General features: G+C 40.7%; 1 protein-coding gene across 5 annotated transcripts in view; it reads right to left on the bottom strand.

The window, feature by feature from the left end:
- Window positions 1–13,658, bottom strand: part of RNF145 (ring finger protein 145) — a 53,081-nt gene that overhangs the window by 9,576 nt on the left and 29,847 nt on the right. For all 5 annotated transcript variants that reach the window (XM_062607522.1, XM_062607521.1, XM_062607520.1 and 2 more), the window contains 3 exons: window positions 10,002–10,093; window positions 5,075–5,310; window positions 1,538–1,713 (listed from right to left, as the gene is read on the bottom strand). In XM_062607522.1, coding sequence (XP_062463506.1) covers window positions 1,538–1,713; window positions 5,075–5,310; window positions 10,002–10,093 — 504 coding nt within the window. The remainder of the gene's footprint in view (window positions 1–1,537; window positions 1,714–5,074; window positions 5,311–10,001; window positions 10,094–13,658) is intronic.

Below are 13,658 nucleotides of genomic sequence, written 5' to 3' on the forward strand. Positions count from 1 at the left end.
ATTCCAGCTATTCTCTCGTGGAAGAATGCATCTTTTCTTCCATTTTGTTGAACAGCCAGCGCTATATTATTAACTGCCCTCACACAGTATTTCAGCTCCCTTCTAGGGGTTAAGAGGCTATTAGTGGTATTGGGTTTTTGCTTTTAAGATGAATAAGCATTTATAACCTCTCAACTGCAACAGGGCAGAGAACATTTGCACCGTTTTTCCACGTTTTTCCGTATTTTTCCACTTGCAGGGAGAACTTCACAGATCAACTGGTACTCAGGGACTCACAGATCAAGTCAATGCAATCCTGCAAAGCAAGTTCCCTGTTTTGCCATGAAGTTACCAATTTGGTGTAGGAATAAACTCATTTATAAGGAAAAGAATCACTTTCCCCACCTCTAACAGCAGTACTCTGTTGTAACAAAGCTAAAATTTCAGCAGAGACAAACAGGAGGAAAAACTTCAGAGACCACTGGTTTAGTAAAAAACCAGGTAACATAGTCAGCACTTTTACATAATGCAGTATGACAATGTAAGCAATTATAACACTACATGCAACAAAATCTCTGGCATTTCTCCTTACTGATAGTGAATTTTGACAGCTTATACTATTGCACCACAGATATACACACAGAGAGGCAAGAAAAAGGTAATTGTGAAGTCCGACTGGAAAACTGCAGAGATGAGAAAGTTACGAGATGAGCAAGTTACTCAATTTGCTCCCCAAATAGCAGAATTAATGGCATATGGTCTCTAAGGAGTATGTCCTGTGTTGCCTTTGTGTTTAGGCAACTATTACCTCTTTTCTTCCCATCCCAGTATTACATTATCTAATTTGTGTAACTGATCCTTTGCAACACACCCAGTTCCTCTCTGCCCCACACTCCCACTCCCTTTTGTATGCTATCATTTCTAATTAAAGAACAGCCAGCAAAGGCACAGAGGTTCCAGACAGAATCTCCCAAATGCTGCCTTTCTCTCAGAAACAGCATGAACACAGGCCTCTTCTTTATCTCACAGTTTTTACAAAGCTTTTAGGAATTTGGTATCTAAGATCTTTACACCTCTGCCAAATTAACCACTGGACTCAAAAATACTTTGGGAGTGGAGTACTTTGGCTGCTTGGATGAAGTCAAGAATGTGTCCCACACCAGAATGATGAAACGAGACATACAAGGCTCAGAAAGCAACACAGTCACAAATATTACTTGGACTGAAATTCAACTGAAATATCTCAGCCTTAAAACCAATCTCTATACTGAAAACAACTTCTGGACCAAAGCTCCAATTATACATATTTCCTCATCAAAGGAATATTTTGTTTTCTCTAGGAACTGTCCCACAGTTTTACTAATGTTGTCTCTTCTGAATGGGATCCATGCCTCTGAAGGACAAGCTCAACAGGGTTTACACATGTGGTCGCTGCAATAAAGACAAGTATTCGTTTGGCATCCAAATGCAATAAAGCCAACTTAAATGTGCCTAAAAAAAACACATTCGTTTCAGGAGACAGTAACAACAGTAAACCTTTTGCAGACTAGTTAATTACCTTGTCAGGAAGAGGAAGAGGAGCCTCTCTCTTGAGGCAGGCTGGTCCCGTGTACTGAAATAGGAATAGATCTGAAGAGCAAACAAGACAAGCCAAAACACCATGAAAAGAACTGGGACGACCAGCTGGTTCCAGAGAGACATTCCCAAAGCCAGGAGACCATACACCTCCACCACCTGGGCAAGACAGAAAAACGCAGTTTGTTACTGGTTCACAGCACCCATGATTTGGTATCAAAAGCACAATCAAAAATATAGCCACAAGGAAGCTAAGGATAATTCACATGGCACTAGCCATCCCAAAGAAAAGGAGATACATCAAATTACAGTCTGACAAAGGGAGAACCCAGATTTAGCAGCAAGATATTACCACTATCTAGAAGTAGAGAGAATTACCTGACTATGCAGCAAACTATCAGAGCAGCTGAACACATCTTCCTACCAAGAAATGGCTGGAAGCTGCTGACTGAAGCCCACTCACAGCCAGAGGGGTGAGGACACAGGCCTCCAGTTAACACACAACCCTTTTGGATCTTTTCGTCCAGCTTAAGTCACATCAATGTTGCTCTCTCTGTAGGTACTGCCAAGTCACTGCACTCACAGGTACTGAAATAGGAGCCACATCACTTCAGTACAGTAAACCTGCTTTGCTGACCTGTTTTTAGGGAAAAACTTAACGCCTCAGACATTTTAAGTATCTCCAAAAGAACATGTACCAGACTTCTGACTGCTCCTAATCTACCAAGTAGTTTGAAATTAATGCTTAAGAGTTATTTCAGAAGATTCTGCAATACAAAAGAAGTCATTTGAGCTTCAAAGCCTAAATTACAGTGCAGTCATTTCCAAGAAGCTGGAACTTCATATAGCTGGACTTAATACAAAAGCTCAAGAGGAAATCACTCATAATTACTAATTCCTCACCACCTGCTTCCCATAGTGACATACAATCTATAATGGCTAGCAAATTTTAGCTAAACAGAAAGCTGAAAAAGCTGCCTACCTAGTCTTTCATGACAAGCGTGAGGGATATTATGTTCATAGGACCTGCTGCAGTATGTACTGTGGCCGATGGACAAGCATATGCTGCTGCCAGGGATATGGTGCCAAGCTCCTGCCTTTAGCTTTGCACACAGACATGTGAAGGAAGTGTACCAGCCCTCAGGAGATCCCCCCGGACTCTCCCTTGGTGTGGGACCAACACAAGCTATCCTATGCAGCTCCTGGCAGAGTGCTTCACCACATCAGAAAAGGGTCATGCTATGCTCATAATGTATATTCATAACCATGAAGTATTTCTGGCATCTTCTGCTACAAGTAGGCAGCCAGGGGTTTGGACTTGCTTTTAAATTATACCATTAGGCATAGCCTGAAACACACACAAAGCAGCCCTGCCCCACCTTTTAGGGCTGTCTCAGAAAACACTCCTGGTGATTAACATCCTAATATTCACCAGTTTTGCCACTGGTATCAAAATAGCACATGACTGTATTTGCAATTAAACATTCATAAAACGTTGAAGTGTTTTAAGCACAAGTGTCCTATAAAGAAAAATAGATACAATACTCTCAAACCTACACCCAATCTGAATTTGATTTCAGGAAGCTAAATGCTGCACTGTTCATGCACATGAAAATTAAAAGTGCTGGTTCCAACCTGTTGCAAGTGTTATGCTGTACAAAGACATGCAACTGGTTTACCCCAAACGCTGCCACAGTACGTGAAGAGTAAGCATGACTTTCCTATTCTCACTGGAAAACAAAGATACTGAAGCTTTGCCAGTTAGCTCCCAAATTAGCTTTTAATCAGCAAATCTACAAGCCAGTTACGGGTGAGATCAGACCATGGTAGGTGCTGTACAAAGATAATCCTGCTCCAAAGACCAATTACATACAAAATAAATAACCAGACAGTAATGATCAACATGACAGGCTGAGACCTTGGCACACTACACACCTACTGCTGCCAAGTTTTTGTTTGTGGATGACGGATATGACAGCAAAGCGGAGCTTTACAAGAGCTTAACAAGTTAATTTTTCAGATTGCTTAGGGACTGAAAAGCAGAAGTCAGAAAACAGTGTCTTGGTTTGAAAAGAATCCAGCAAGTGGTTCAAGCAAGCATCAAGCTTTATATGTCAAAATACACAGAAATATTCATAGAATCATAGAATAGTTAAGGTTGGAAAGGACCTTAAGATCATCTAGTTCCAACCCCCCTGCCATGGGCAGCGACACCTCACACTAAACCATGTCACCCAAGGCTTCCTCCAACCTGGCCTTGAACACTGCCAGGGATGGAGCATTCACAACCTCCCTGGGCAACCCATTCCAGTGCCTCACCACCCTAACAGGAAAGAATATCTTCTTTATATCCAATCTAACCTCCCTCTGTTTAAGTTTTAACCCATTACCCCTTGTCCTGTCACTACAGTCCCTAATGAAGAGTCCCTCCCCAGCATCCCTACAGGCCCCCTTCAGATACTGGAAGGCTGCTATGAGGTCTCCACACAGCCTTCTCTTCTCCAGGCTGAACAGCCCCAACTTTCTCAGCCTGTCTTCATACGGGAGGTGTTCCAGTCCCCTGATCATCCTTGTGGCCCTCCTCTGGACTTGTTCCAACAGTTGCATGTCCTTTTTATGTTGAGGACACCAGAACTGTACACAATACTCCAGGTGAGGTCTCGCAAGAGCAGAGTAGAGGGGCAGGATCACCTCCTTCGACCTGCTGGTCACACTCCTTTTGATGCAGCCCAGGATACGGTTGGCTTTCTGGGCTGCAAGTGCACACTGACGGCTCATGTTCATTTTCTCATCAACCAACACCCCCAAGTCATATTCACATACATTTTATTTTTATAGAAAAACATGGTGTGATGTTTCTGTACCGTTAACAAAGTGTCTTTTCAACTACATATACATTAGATGTCAAAGTGTTAACAAAATGGATACATGTCAGATCAGTCTCCTCTGTTTCTGCTAACTCTTTTGTTCGCGGTCTCAGCAATGCTGCTGTTCTAAAGAAAATACTACAGACTTTTCAAATCACTGTCTACAAGTTACAGATCACTGACTGTAAGTCAGTGATTATTAGTCAAAATGAGCTTTAGTGTTACTCCCACTTTAACACTACTATAATTATAAACGCTTTTCATACACAAAGCATCTTTTGAAATGAACAGCTACTACAATTACTGCATGGGGATTACTTTGCTCACTTAATGAGGCTTTAAAATCCCATTCTGCCACAACCTTGTCTTTTAGCCTGAATTTGGGCAGGACTAAGCAAAGTCCAAGCAAAATGGACACGCTCAGCTGGCCAGCAGCATAATTCTAATTAACGTCTTAACTGCTCACCCACACAAATTATAAGCTACCATAAATCAAAGAAAGATGCTATAGATAAGAACATATTTGGTTTGCTAAGAAAAAGAAACACACACACACAGTTGCACATAGAAGACAGCCAAAGTACTTTTCTCTTTCTTTTCTGCAAAAAAGGCTCAGGCCAAGGAAAATAAAATAGTTATGTTCACTGTCTTACCTGGACAAGCTCTCTGTATGCAGATTTTGCCAAATTATAGGGCACCAGAAGATTTGATGCCAGAAAGTAGAGAACTTCCAAACCAGTGAAAATCATGGCAAATTTGTTGATGATGACGATGGTTTCCAAAGGGACCAGGCAAAGTCGTGCCAGCAGAGGGAGCATGTGAGCAGAGAAAAGCCAGATCTGTTTCGTTTTCATGACGCAGGAGCAGAGCGTACATACCACCAGCTGACCTGGAAACGCGACACAGTATTTTATAATCAAGCTGATTATCCCCTTCAGTAAAAAAAAAAACAACATTTTTTAATACGTTATCTTTCCATAATGCAGTTATCAACATCCAGCATATTATGACAGTTCTAACTAGGCCATATCTGTTATGAAACCAGGCTCCTCCGCATCCTTTGCTGGCCCACACCATTTTCAACCTACGTGAAGTGCAGGCTTTCACTTTCATGAGATGTAAACCCGAAACACATGCAGAATCATACTCAGATTAATATGAGGTCCCAGGAATAACATTATGCAGAGGAGAACCCTGCAACTCATCCCTGTTCTTCCTTAATACCCCAGTTCGACTTCAATAGTGGTGGGATCTCTATACATGCAGTTGCTCTTCTGAAGCACAGCTATACTACTCTTTCATTCCAATCTATGCAAAAAAAGGTAATCAGAGGTCCCAAATGGCTTTTACAGCAACAATATTTCTCCTGTCAAGAGGAATTACTGGCCAAGAAGAGCAACAGGAGGACAGCCAGGTCAGCAGCTGAGACTTCAATAATTTCATAGTGCTTGCGGCAGTTGCACAGACTGATGCTTGCAAGTGACAGGTAATTAATGATTAAATTCTAATTAACAGTTGGCAGGGACACCAGCGCATCTCCCACATACCCAGAGATCTGGAGGCTGGTATTTCCAGAACAGACCACTCCAGTGTAACTGCTCCCATGAGAGTCCCTGGAAGTTGTACCCTTTCTCTCAGAGGGAACAGAATGGGAAGAAACCCAGAAAAGAACAATTCTCACTCATCACTTTGCAGTAAGGAAAAAGTTTATTGAATAGTACTTAAAAGCAGAACCTTGTTCACCACCTGTGTTAGCTAACATCTGAAAGCCACAATATGTGGCTCTAAACCCAAGTGCTCATCCTGTTTTGGAGCTACCTCCACCAGTGTTTGTATCTCACAGCTTTTCCCAAAACTGGGAATTAGCCTTAGCAAAACAGAGAGTAACAAAATCAAGACCGTTACCATCTCTACATCACTGCTAACTCCACATGTTCACATAAGCTTACTGACCTTGTAAGCCCTCCTGGATGGGTTGGGGAGGGAAATAGCGAGAGGAGAAATAGCAGTAGCAGGGTTTTGCTTTCATTCTGCTCAGCTTCCCCACCTAGAAAAGGACTTCTGCTTTCAAAATAACTGCAGCTGAGCTGAAAGCAATCTCTAATCTCTACTATTTAAGCACACAAAGTTCTTCCTCCTTCACACTGTCCTCTTTCAAGTTGAAGACCTACCACCAATTTGCTAGATGTACTTCTGAATTAGCAGATTTCATTTCAGAACAAGCACCCTTGCTCTCAGCAAGACACTATCAGCATGCTGGGGCTTGTAAGCCTCAGAGAAAGTTACTCTACTCATCTTTTCAGAAGTTCAGCACACCAGCTCTGAAGCATTCTCCCTCTGCTTTGTTATTCTCTACCCACACACACGTTGCTACAACCCTATTTAAGATACCACCAGCACACTGCTGTGCTGTAATATTCAGGAGCCTGGCACAGTCAGCTTGTGAGGATTTCTGCAACTCATGGTAACTAAGGCAACCCAGGTCCACACACAAAGGGATACAAATCCCAGCATCCAATATGTTCTTGGGTAAGCATGTCATCTTCTGAAAAAGTATTGCAACAACATCACATTAAACTCAGCACTCTTTGGGACGACTCTGCAGCTCTCCAATCACAAAACAGGACCTCCAAGTTCAGTTTCATCTTACACAACAGCAAAACCTGCTTTCCTCCAGCAGTGATGTGCCAAGTATGCTGGTCATCCCTGCTAAACTCTGACCCTCCCACCTTTTTTAATTCAAACTCTGATCAAATGTTCCCTGTCATGGGAAGGAGAGCTGTACAACATCAAAGGAAATACACGGAGCACTTTCTCTGGAGGTCCCAAAGTTCTTCCTGAAGTCTGCACCTTGTCAATTCTCAGCCCCTTCAGGAAGGGCCTGAAAATGCCTCCAGTGGAGCTTTTAATGACTGGTACTTCCCATTTTAAAGTGGGGTAGCAGTACCTTAGTTCAGGACAATCTCTCTCTGCAGTAAATCATAGCTTATCTCCAAGTGGGGCTGTATACTGTCAGTCTTTAATTTAACATCACAGTGTCAGTAAAAATTAGCTTGTACCTCATATCAAATCACAGAAAGATTCTAACACTTCAGCTATCTGCTAAGATCAGCAAATCCAGCTGAATGTTTGCACTCCATAAACTTAAACACCATGGACTGAAAACTGCCAGACACAGGTAATGAGCACAACAGGCAGAATCCTCCTGCAGGACACCACAGTCTTCCGCTAGAGAATGAGGCAATAAGGAAGAAATTTATTGCCTAAGTTTCTGCCCATTCTTTTCCCTTCCCAAAACATCCACAAATACATTAAACATTGTTGACAGGTAGCCAAAGCCCCCCAGCTCATAAGCTAATAGAAAATGTGCAAGAAGAAAGTCTATGTGGTACAGCCACTATTCCAGCCACTCTGACTATATGGAACTGTATTTCATTCCCAATTTTAAAAAGCTGATGTTAACAAATTCCCTGGCTACATCCTTAAATGCTACTAAAACCCCAGGATATATTATTATATATATATTAAATATCTAATCCCATATTGTGCACTAAGAAAAAGCAAGTCTTCATGGTAGCATCCAAAACCATGCAACTTTACACCATTCACACCCTACTTGTTTACAAAATAGCACACTCATCCAAGGGATGGTCTTCAAAGATATTTATTTCTTCCATCCAGCACTTTGCAACGTTAGTAACTCTAGTCAACAGTCATCAGACTGAATTAGATGCAGGGAAGAAATGACCAGGAGAGCCCGTTCAAAAAGCACTAATGAAGAAAAGCACCAACAAAGATTAAATCTGTGAAGCAGTTGGCATACTGTACATCATCCCCTTAATTCTGACCAGGACTTTAAGGAACAAGAGCTGGATCAGCAGCACCATTATTTCCCCAGGTACCTGCCTCACTGCCTTTGTCAACAGTGCTGAAGCGCAACATTGAAGAAAAAGATGGAGCACAGCACTTGTATATTCATTTTGCTGTGAAGATGACAGTTCAGCACAGTACACTCCCGAGACGTGGCAGATTGAACGGGATAAATACCTTTGTATGTAACAAATCTGAGAAAGTATTTCATATTTATACAAAACATTGTCAAGTCTCATAGCCCACTTGCACAGGTCTTCCCCAAAGACAACTGCTTACGTACACATTTGCTACTATTGCCAAGTACCTACTTTTAAAAAACCATTACAATATGGGGACACTTTAATCTGACACCCAGTAAAACCCAAAACTGTATGGCGTACAAAGAGTATTATCTTTTTCTCAGTTATTCTTAATCCATATTAAAACCTGGATGAAGCATAATGGGCTTGACTCTTGGTTTAGTTTCTGCCTGTGAATGACACACCACCTCCTGACCCCTTCCTGCCTAGGCCTCCCTCATGCTTTGTGAAGCTCTCTGAGGGATTCTGCTTTATCACTGGACCCCACATTGCACCCGAGATTCAAAGGGCTAATTACAAACATTTTGTCATAGAAACACATTAAAGGCTTTAGTTGTACTTTAGTGTCATTTGACAAGATGGGAAAATGTATTTAGAAATTCATGAGAGTAAAAAATACATCTGAAGTTTCCCTTTCACTGAAAAATACCAATGTTATTTCTATTAAAAATATTAAAAGCAAAGACAAATGCTACATTTGAAAGTAAGGATGCAGGCAATCAGGAGATGTATATATTCTGGTAGACCTAACACACTAAAGAAGTAAACCCATCTATATCTGCCAGCAGCAGCTGCAAGCAAACAGAAAGCAGATGAGTTTTGCCAACCATACATGGCTGACTAAATCTGTCAATAATCTGATGAAATCCATAGATCTTCCTTAATGCCTTTCACTAAGATTTTTCTTCCAAGCTTTTCTCAGGCTTAATTTTAAAACACAAATGGAGTATGTGTGTATACCAATATCCTCTCAGTAGAACATATGGTGTGGTATAGCAACCCTAACACTGAATTTAGTCTCTTCCTGTGAAAGTTCAGAGGGTAAGTAAACAGTCTAGAAAATCCAGTTCTTTGGGATTTATGTAGGATTTTTAGCTAGAGAAGTCATCTTTGCCATTAATCAAACACAATTTAAATGTAGTTTTGACTTGTTACTCCTTACTGTAGTTGCGTGCACATACCCACAAATATGTATCACCAGGTTTTTTGTGAGAATGACAGTGCTCACCTATAAGGCAAATGAAGAATACTTATACAACACTTTCATTGACAAAAGCCCTATAAATACAAGTTATTGAAATGTCTACAGTACTTTGCACCTAAAGATTATTACAGACAATCTAGTCATCCTGAATCAGATGGCGTGTCTAAGAATGTAGGGGCACAGCATGACAAACAGACCTAGAAAATACTTCAATGCTGCAAGTACAAGAGCATTGCTAAATCAGTGTCATAGAAAAAGCCAGGCAGGATACACCTAGCTTCCCATGCTTCTTGCATATTAACGGCAAACACAGCTACTAAAAGCGATGAGAGATTTGAAACCAAGACGTAAAATGTGCATAGGTTTCAATGAAGAGAATTAGGCAGAACTCTCTCCTGCATCACAAATATTTAGAGCACTTACCTACTAAAGCAGTCATGAAGCGATTCATAGAGAGAGGTTCCAAGTACATTGGCCCTTCATATCCTGATTCCAATTCGCTCCTCACATAATCCCTAAAAAAAAAACCAAACCAAATGCTATTAAGATCCATCCGATCAGACAAGAAGCAATTTATTCATTCTATACATACACAGTTTCAGTGTATGCTACAGTCAACTAAATTACACATAGCAATATTAACACTACTGCCAGCAGCCTCACTGGTGTAAGTCATGCCTCAGTCAGATCCTTAAGTGAGACAAATATTAGCTGTAATCAGACTCACTAGCATAGCTGTAAAAATCCTTTGGGATATCCAAGCTTTTCTTCAGAGCATGCCTGAAATCGCTTATTGACAAAGCCTCTTAAGCACCATTCCATTTGAAGTACCCTTATTAAGTGTTTTTCTTCCAAATAATAATTGCTTTTCCCACCAGCTCCACGTTAACAAAAAAAATTAACTCGAGAGCTTGACAGAGAGGTCTTCCAATTTCATGCTTATTGTATTTTGCACCTAACAACCTCTTTCCAATGAATTAAAAAATAGGTATGAAGGAAAGGTGACAGTCATAGACTAGAGTCAGGAACAGAGTTGCTACATAATCCTTTTACCCAACATAATTTAAAAGTTTAGCTCTATCTTGGGAAACCTGAGGGACAAACCAGATACCCTCAAACTGACAGACACAGGAAGGTAGTCTGAAAATCTGACAGGGTATTTGTAATTTCTCTCAGAAGCTGTGTGAGCTCAGGCAACCAAAGAACCTAAAGACAATGGGCATTTTTCTGCTCTTGGTGATTACCCATCAGCTCTGCCTTCAAGCAGGCTAACATATCTAACAGCAATATAACTCAAACATGAACTTCACAGTAGGATCAAGCATTCTACACTTTCAGAAGGAGATCCTGGAAAAGGACTGTAGTAATTGTCCTTAATGCCCGGCCACAACACAGCAGGAAATACTTGTGAACCTTTGCATCATGATCCAATACTCCAGACCCTTTTTCTGCCTTGCCCTGTGACCCTTCCTTCTCCATTCCTAGGACAGCTGCTGCTCCACCCTTACTACTACCCGACCAATTCTGCCAGCAGCAGCACAACTAAGCCTGTGCTCCAACCTGGCCGATATTGTCCAGGCACTTATGTGTACACACTTGATCGGATCCTGCATGGAGGTAGCAGACTTTGTTTGCTCAAGGGACATGGTATTTCATTTATTATTTATTTGTATTAGTGAGGCAAGCCACACTGGCTGGGAACAGATGCAGTCAATGTGAGGCAAACAGTACCGGAAACCACAACCAATACAAGAATTGCTCTTTTGAATTCAGTGAAGAAAAAGATTCAACTCAGGGCTCCTAGCAGCATTCATTTCTCCCCAGAAGTGTGGAAATATACCCTTCTAGTTAAGGTATTCACATTTTCATTTGCAAAAAATCTCTGGAATTGAAGACATAAATCTCAAAGTACTAAAACAAACACTTCAAAGCCTGTTCTTCATAGCTGACAGCCTTCCTACTCACTGTAGCTTTTCAAGTGTCATAGTATATGTGAGGTATGTTGAAATGGGTTCTTTAGACTGTAACCTATAATTAAAAACACATGAGGATTGAAAAGCCACTTAAAACAACTGATTCTAGATAGAACTTTCCCCTTATTATCGAGGCGTAGCTAAGCACAAGGGTTTTTTCTCCCTTCCACCATCTGTACAGATGTAATCTTTGGAACAAAGTTGATTTCAAGACCAGGTTGGACGAGGCCTTGGGTGATACGGCTTAGTGTGAGGTGTCCCTGCCCATGGCAGGGGGGTTGGAACTTGATGATCTTAAGGTCCTTTCCAACCCTAACTATTCTATGATTCTATGATTATTTTAGTATTTTTATTTATTTCACATGAACCTGCAGAAAGCACTTCCTGAATGTGCTGGGTTCAGCACTGAAAGCATTACCAACAAACACAATAATCAGAGTTACAAAGGGAGAAAACAGTAACACCATTTGCAACATGCTGAAGATGGCTGGATTAGCAGTATTATGCTCCATCCTCAAATTTAGGGTGAAAACAGCAGCTGTTTGTAAACTGCTAGAAGGAAAGCAGTGAAGACATGAAGTTTCTTCTCTATCTGTTAAGAAACAGGTTACAAAATCATCCAGCATTACCAACTGTAGCAAGATGACCTTACACAACTTAGCAAAGACACATCAAAGCTGCACTTACAGTTGCTTCTTCAACACCGGGAATGTGCCTGGAGATTACCCAAATTCCTTCAAGCTACATGTCTTGTCATTCTCTAGCTGAATCAGTCACCTGCACAGAGGTCTGCACTTGTCTTAATTCTTTAAGTAACTCTCACTAATTGAGTTTTAGGCTTACCAGCTTGGAGAAACAGTGTTTGAAGGCCTCCTAATTTTTTTTAAACAGTATTTGTAGATGGTGTCTGAATAAAGGAAGTCAAAGCAATGATTCTCTTATTACCAGTACAAACACAAGGATCTTTTGGCACAGACACCAATCAGAAGATGCCTCGAACAGCTGCAGTGCCATACAAGATGCTGAGAAGAGCAAGCGCCTGCACTCAATTTTGATCAATTAAAGCTGTATTAAGCTGCAGCTTTTACATTAGAGAATTGTTCACTTTACTGCAGCAGCGTAAGAAAACAAGAATGCCAAAATCATTATTTACAAGTTAATGAAATGACTGAAACAACATTACTATTTTAGAAAATTAGGATATAAGTATAAAACTTGGATCAGATTGCCAGCTATTCATTCTGCAGGCAATGCACTGACAGCTTCATATAATCAAACTGCTGGACTGTTAACATAAACTCATGCACAACCAGACTAACATTGCTCTAAAAAGGTGAAGAGATACAGTGCTTCACACATGACCATTTTTCTGTTACTGAAAGTGCAGAAAGGTCTCATGTTGTTAAAAATATGCTTTGTAATTGACTGACATAAAGCACGATGGTTATCTGACCTAATTGACTCATATAGCTGACATTTACTTTGGCTGATTAATCTCTGCAGTCAACATCAAACACACTCTCATAAGTTTTAAATGTCTAAGACAACCTCAAAATTAAGTGTATTTTAAGATTATCTGTAAGAAACAATTGAGGTTCCTGCACCCCCCCTCTCATTCTTAGCTCTATGAGACTCGACACTTGGAATACAATCAAAACAAAACTACAAAACTTGAAATAACACCATGATGCAGATTCTTTTTTTTTCCCTTTCTTTAGCATAATTAATTGCATTGTTTCTTTTCTGCATAACTGCATTGTTTATTTCCCCAAGTTTTATTGCTCGAAGTGGGGAAATGTGATCCTTTTAAGCAAGTCGTTTGTACAGCTACACATCAGCTAAAACCAGCATCCATTTTCCTTGTCAGGAGCAGCAGGATTTTGGCTTTTAAAGCTGACTTCTTTTTCCATAAACAGATGGTGTATTATCTCCAAATTGCCAGGTTAACACACTACATACAAATGTAGCATCTTCTCAAACTCTCCAAGCCTTCACAAACATTAGCTAACCAATCTTTACACACTGAGGTAATTCTCAGTCTTGCAGATAAGGAAACAAACACTTAAGAAATCAGGGGACTTGTCAAGGTCACACAGACCTGGAAATC

This window comes from Pezoporus occidentalis, unplaced genomic scaffold, assembly GCF_034315485.1.
Source record: "Pezoporus occidentalis ecotype Australia unplaced genomic scaffold, CSIRO_AGI_Poc_V1 ctg124, whole genome shotgun sequence".
NCBI lineage: Eukaryota > Metazoa > Chordata > Aves > Psittaciformes > Psittacidae > Pezoporus > Pezoporus occidentalis.